The sequence below is a fragment of the Sinocyclocheilus rhinocerous genome, unplaced genomic scaffold, assembly GCF_001515625.1.
Source record: "Sinocyclocheilus rhinocerous isolate Xijiao unplaced genomic scaffold, SAMN03320098_v1.1 scaffold3187, whole genome shotgun sequence".
NCBI classification, from domain to species: domain Eukaryota; kingdom Metazoa; phylum Chordata; class Actinopteri; order Cypriniformes; family Cyprinidae; genus Sinocyclocheilus; species Sinocyclocheilus rhinocerous.
Window position 1 is genome coordinate 175553 of NW_015643040.1, and position 7353 is coordinate 182905.

The following is a 7353-nucleotide window of genomic DNA, read 5'->3' on the forward strand; positions in this document are numbered from 1 at the left end:
ATCTCTGTGGCAGAATTACAGCGCCACATACTGGTCTGGCATGTATACTACATCGTTTTGTGTCGGTTTCGTGTGGACGTAGATATTTCTTGAGACGAGGGGAAAAAAAGATCGGATAGGGAAAGCTCTGGCTTCGTGTGGACGTAGCCTAAAATGTATATACAATTTTAAATAATAACAAACATCAGGAAAAAAAGAGGAAACAATATCATCTTTGATTTCCGTATGCTTGTCGTTTTCGGTTAAAGTCCTTCTCTGATTTTATTGTTGTTTGCAACGTTACTTGGCAATATTTTAAAGATTGGTATTTTGCTTGGCAATATTTTAAAGATTGGTATTTTGCTTGGTCTATTATCGAAGTAGTGTCACCCGGGTGGGAGTTTTAATTCCCATTCACTGGGAATAAAACAATAAAATAAAATAAAAATCATTCAGTCGATGCAGAGACATATAGAGCGGGGGAATCCACCTTCTCTCCACCCTCTGAATATTAGGCTACGTATCATAACGTACATGCGTATCAACGTTATTTGGCGGTTTTTACTTGGCTTTTGAGAGTGTCCTAAAAGCCGATGTGTTAGCATTCAGCATACCCGGTTAAAAAAGTCACCTCTCGCCACTGATTTGTCCTCTCATATAAATAAATCACAGTCACAGACATTTAAAATAAGATTACAAGTCCACGCAGGGCTGCAGGTGCAGTGTCAGCGCCCCCTGGCTGTGGAGCTGCAGAAGCCGCACAAACTCCTCCGGCATTTTGTGCATGTAACGGTGCGGACTCAACGCGTCGTAGTAATGATACGGAACGGGATTGTCCTGCAGGTCCGTTCCAAACGGCCAGAATCCGTAAACATGCACATGCTCACACAGTTCCAGCGCCGTGTTAATTAACATAAACCCAGATGAGAGGCGGATCGACTTCAGGCCACGCCCCTTCCAGAAACGGTCCAGTGTTCGTAGGTAAAGGGGGCTGAAGAACACCACCGGCTGCTGAGGTCTGATTGGATGGAGGACTTTGAGAGTTTTCATTGACTTTCCAGTGCAGAAGGTGTAGGCAAAGGCGGGCATAGCGAGGGAAGCGTTTCCGTACACACTGACCCGCTCCACCAACGGATCCGGATCCTGCTCCAGATTTTTGTATCTACACACACAGTTTGAAATAAACACTCTTAATCATTATTGACAGACAGAGCTGGGTAGATTACTTACAAACTTTAATCTGTTACTGATTCCAAATTGCATGACCAAAACTGTAGTTAGTAACAATCCATTACATTACACATTTTAGGTAATATAATCCGACTACTTTTAGATTACTTTTGACCTAACTCGCATTTCACATTGATTTAAATAAAATAGCCTTGTGTCATATTTATAGTAGTGCTGTCAAGCGATTAATCGTGATTAATTGCATCCAAAATAAAAATGTTTGTTTACATAATATATGTGTACTGTGTATATTTATTATGTATATACAAACACACACATACAGCATATATTTTGAAAATATTTACATGTATTTACATGTACAGTATATATATATATATATATATATATTCATATAAATTATATCATATATATAAATATATTTAATATATAAATGTAACATTTTTCTTAAACATATACATGCATGTGTGTGTATTTATATATACATAATAAATATACAGTACGCACACGTATATTATGCAAACAAAAACTTATTTTGGAATACGATTAATCGCGATTAATCGCTTGACAGCACTAATTTATAGCTAATAATTATGAAATCATAAAAATGTTAAATTAAATGAAATAATTTAAAAATTATTATTAAAACCTACATTTGTTTACCTGCATGTCCATTAATCAACATCAGAGAACCATGAACATGCAAATGTGATACTTCATTAAAATATTTATTTTAAAATCTCAGGGGTACTTCAGATAAAAAAAATATTAGGTGAATTTGTGCATTTTAATGTGTTTGAAAGAAAAACGCCTTCCTAAGTAATACATGGTAAAATAGCCAACCGAGTCACAATTCAAATAACAATTAATGCATTCATCAGTAATTGATGCGGTGTTGAAAGGATTTGTGTAAATGCTGTGTAGCACCTGACTAATGATTGATCTCTATGTGAATGTCCACAGAACCGGAGACTTTCTGAGTGTTTATAAGCGGTAGATTATTTTAGAAAGGAACATTTGAAAGATGAAAGAGAGGAATTAGGGAGAATCAATACATTATGAATAAATTATTGCTGTTGTGTAAATAATATGCAATCATGCAATCCATAAAAACGTAAGTGTAGTCTGATTACGAGTATTTTAAAATGTTACTTAATTTTTGGAATCTGATTACGTAATTACATGTAATCAGTTACTATCCAGCTCTGCTGACAGAACACGGTAAATGTGTGTAAATGTTTATTTGGTAGGCCTAACGTTTTACAAAATGCTAACATATATAGCATTTAATAATCTTGTATAATGTGAATAAATGTCTACAAACCCAACTATTGTTTTTGACAAAGGAATTATTGAATGCATTGTGATTTAAAATCAACAATAGTGCATTTATGAAATGAAATTAACCAAGATTAATAAATGCTGTAAAATATTGCTCATTGCTTCATGACTGCTAGATTGTGACCAATGACTATACTACAGCAGTCGAGGGAGCTCAACGCGCTGCAACTCGGAAAAAAAACATATGCAAATAGAAAAAGCGCCAGCAAATTAAGAGAACATCTTCATCACTTTGACAGCACATGTGCCACAAATACTGGCAACACAACCAAATACAGAAACACACTTCAAATACTCATAACACACACACACACACACACACACACACACACACAAAAAAAACGCTGCAAGTAGCACAGACCTCAAAGGGGACCCCAACAATGCTTACAAAAATTAACCATGGTTTTATAATAGTAAAGTAACCATGTATTGATTACCATTTGCATAACCACAGTTGTACAAATACCATGGTTAAACTAGGTTAGTGTGGTTAATTTACCCTGGTTTAACTATTAGTTACCTATATTTTATATAATACTAAAAATATATATACAGCGGGTAAAATAAGTATTGAACACGTCACCATTTTTCTCAGTAAATATATTTCTAAAGATGCTGTTGACTTGAAATATTCACCAGATGTTGGTAACAACCCAACTAATCCATACATACAAAGAAAACAAAACAAATAAGTTCAGAAATTAAGTTATGTGTAATACAATGGAATGACACAGGGGGAAAGTACTGAACACATGAAGAAAGGGAGGTGCAAGAAGCCATGGAAACAAGGCTGCACAGTGATCCCAAACACGGCCAAGGAAACTCTCCATTGGTTTCAGAGAAAGAAAATAAAGCTGCTAGAACGGCCAGCCAATCTCCTGACTGGAATCCAATAGAAAATAAGAACTAAAGGTCAGAGTTCATAGAAGAGACCCACAGAACCTTCAACATTTGAAGACTGTTTGTGTGGAAAAATGGGCCAAAATCACACCTGAGCAATGCATGCCACTAGTTTCTCCACAGAGCTGTCATCACCAACAAAGGCTTTTGTACGAAGTATTAAATAAGAAAATAAAGCTGCTAGAACGGCCAGCCAATCTCCTGACTGGAATCCAATAGAAAATAAGAACTAAAGGTCAGAGTTCATAGAAGAGACCCACAGAACCTTCAACATTTGAAGACTGTTTGTGTGGAAAAATGGGCCAAAATCACACCTGAGCAATGCATGCCACTAGTTTCTCCACAGAGCTGTCATCACCAACAAAGGCTTTTGTACGAAGTATTAAATACATTTCAGTTGTTCAATACTTCCCTGTGTCATTCCATTTTATTTATTTTTTACATTTTTTTGTTTTTTCATTTGCAGTGCGTTGAGCTCTCTCGGCCACTGTACTATACTGTTAATGTGATAAATAATGTTATGAACAACATTATGAGAACTAGTTTAACCAAATCTGTTTGCCTACATGTAGAGAATGGATTTATTAACACACTTGTTGTAAATGCTGTTCCTGTAATTATTTGAGTTAAATACATCAATGTTTTTCCAGTGTGTCATCAGTTTGTAATAACAGTTTGTACTTTCCCCACCTTATTGTAATTGCAAAACTTTTCAAGAACAAGTCAGGCCACACCTTCCTATCATTAACTATGAAATTCAGTTAGACTGGCTCTAGCAAATCAGTTTCTCAATGTTCCCATTTAAAAGCACACTTTGTTTTACAACCTGACAGATGAGCCAAGTCATAAGAGTGATATCATAAAAATGATATGTAACCAGAATACATCTTTAATAAATTTACAATAGAGTCTGAGCAGGACCTGGTTATATATAGCTTCCAAATTAACAAATTATAGCTAAACTAAACTTTTAAAAATAAATGTTGCAAAAGTTTTTTTTTTTGCAGTGATTCCATAGAAGAACCATTTTTAGTTCCTTTTCAGTGAACAGTTGTTGTTAAATAAACCTTTTTTTTTTCTTAGTGTGAAGAACATTTCAATATTCTAAAGGACCTTTTCCACTATAAAGAACATTTTGTGCAGCTGAAAGATTCCATGGATGTTAATCTAAATGACAAAATCTTAAGTTAGAATGTTAAAAAACAAGAATCCATCTCACTGAGAGTTATATCTGAATCGAAAATGTCCTTATTTAAATGTTAACTGAATTTGTGTTTATGGACACTGACCGAATCTGACTGGGGTTGATGGTTATAAGATCCGTCTTCAGCCCAACATCACTGTCATTAATTGTCGCCAAATTAAACCTGAAAGAGAGAGAAAACTTTGTGTTAACTGTCACGGTTCAGCTACTGTGAAGGAGTGAGGAACGAGGGAATTACAATAATAGCAGTCTTTAATCTTCCAAATCACTGGGAACACAGAACAGGCAGGAACACACACACGTAGCGCATAGAGTATACGTTTAAGATCCGACAAGGAAACATGGGGCAGGCTGCACTATAAATACTACACTTAACGAGGGAATTGGGGAAACACCTGGGAGCAATGAAACACAATTGGAACAAGAAGGGAACCAAATATGGGCATGTCACACACGAGGGAAAACTAGATCACGGAGCACATGGGGAGCAAAACAAACACACTGAAAGTCCATATTCTTAGACATATCGCCCCCCTCCCAGAAGGCGCGTCCTCGCGCCGAAGAAACAACAGAAGGAGGGACGGTTGGGAACTTGGGAGGAGGCTCAAGAGGAGGACGGACACCTGGGAGGGGGCTGGCAGACAGAGTCCAGGGAGGTGACGATTGAGGGAGGAGCCAAGGAGGAGGAAGGGCTGACGACTCCAGGGGGCCTACCAACGGCAGTGAAGCAGGTGGCGGAGGAGCCCAAGGCGGAGACGGAGAGCCGATGAGCCAGGGCAACACCGAGGATCCAGAGGGTTAAGGCAGAGCAGATGGCTCCGGCGACCGATATGGAGGCGAGGATCCAGAAGGCCGCGGTAGAGCCGGAGCGACAGAGGACCAAGGTGGAGCCGAAGGGAAGGAGGAGTCTGACGGAGCCGGAGGGACGGAGGGATGAGGTGCAGCTGGAGTAGTGGAGCCCCGAGGCGCAGGATGGTCGACGACAGACCAAGGCGGAGCCAGAGGGACGAGGGAGCCCGGTGGAGCCAGTGGACTGATGGGCCACGGCGGAGAGGAGGGAGCTAGGAGCCACGGTGGAGCCGATGGGTTGACGGGCCGAGGCGGAGTCCGGGATTCAGAGGCTGGAGGCGGAGACAGGGGATCCTCCAGCCACGATGACGATGGAGGATGGCAGACCCATGGAGCTCGCACCGTACAGATGGTGGGCTGAGGGCGAGCAGAGGGGCTGCCAGACGAGAGCGGTGGAGGAGGCAGGAGTGGGCGGGCATGTCGATGGGCCGAGGCGGAGTCCGGGGCTTAGAGGTTGTAGGCGGAGGCAAGGGAGTCTCCAGCCACGGTGATGATGGAGGATGGCAGACCTGCGGAGCTCACACCGTACAGATGGTGGGCTGAGGGCGAGCAGAGGGGCTGCCAGACGAGAGCGGTGGAGGAGGCAGGAGTGGGCGGGCATTTGTGAGCTCTCTCTAGGATGGACAGGGAAACAGGAGCCCTCTCTGGGCTAAACTCAGGAACGGGAGGCACAGAGGTCACCGACGGAGGAGGGAGGAGAGGGGGCAGGTCGGTAAACAAGCCACTAAGGTCTCCCTCCGCTTTCCATTCACCCAGATATATTCTCAGCTTACCCTCAGCCATGGTGCAGGAGGCGGAGATCCTCTCCGCGCTCTCTCTGTCCACGGCTTTCTCCCTCGTGGCGGGCATTGTAGCCGGCTCTCGCACCTGGTCTGACGATCCGTGAGGCTCTGGCTCCGTGGCGATCCTCAGCACTGTCGCACTCCTAGGCGATGGCTCGGTCGTGACGGGCTCTGGCTCTCCATCAGCGGTGGGCTCAGGCTCTTGCTCCACGCAGCGGGGTGATGGTGGGCTGGGCTCTGGGTCTGGCTGTGCTCTGGATTCGGGATAGACGCTCTCCAGACACCGGATGATTGCTTCCTTCCAGCTCAGTCCAGAGGTGTCTGGGAGGTCACCGGGGCTATGGTAATTTGCCCCGATCCAGAACAGTGAGTTTAGTGCAGCGTCGTCGAACGCTGTTAAAACAGCGAGCTGGCTGAACTCAACTGCATACTCCAACAAGGAAAGGTCTTTACGGGCGAGGGGATCCATACAGACAAACGGGAAGAAAAGAAAAACTGAGTAAAACACGGAAACTCAACGGAGGGAAAACACACAATTATACTGTTTTGGGTCGGATCTTCTGTCACGGTTCAGCTACTGTGAAGGAACGAGGAACGAGGAGACAAGGGAATTACAATAATAGCAGTCTTTAATCTTCCAAATCACTGGGAACACAGAACAGGCAGGAACACACACACATAGCACATGGAGTAGACATTTAAGATCCGACAAGGAAACATGGGGCAGACTGCACTATAAATACTACACTTAACGAGGGAATTGGGGAAACACCTGGGAGCAATGAAACACAATTGGAACAAGAAGGGAACCAAATATGGGCATGTCACACACGAGGGAAAACTAGGTCATGGAGCACATGGGGAGCAAAACAAACACACTGAAAGTCCATATTCCTGACATTAACATGAAGGATGCATGATTACTGATGGAAGTGTTGAGGCAGCAAGGCATAAAGGGATGTGTTTACCGTATGACGAAGTCTGCGCTGTCGATCTCACGTCCACAGCTGCTGTTCTTCAGAATCCCACCACTGCCAACCACAGCACACCGACCCAGACGACGACCACTCCAGGGGAAATCCTGCACACACACACACACACACACACACA

General features: G+C 42.5%; 1 protein-coding gene across 1 annotated transcript in view; it reads right to left on the reverse strand.

The window, feature by feature from the left end:
- Positions 1-138: 138 nt before the first annotated feature.
- Positions 139-7353, reverse strand: part of LOC107756960 (alpha-2,8-sialyltransferase 8E-like) — a 17838-nt gene continuing 10623 nt past the window's right edge. The window contains exons 5-7 of the mRNA XM_016574296.1: positions 7212-7324; positions 4698-4775; positions 139-1141 (exon numbers count right to left, since the gene is read on the reverse strand). Coding sequence (XP_016429782.1) covers positions 673-1141; positions 4698-4775; positions 7212-7324 — 660 coding nt within the window. The 3' untranslated portion in view covers positions 139-672. The remainder of the gene's footprint in view (positions 1142-4697; positions 4776-7211; positions 7325-7353) is intronic.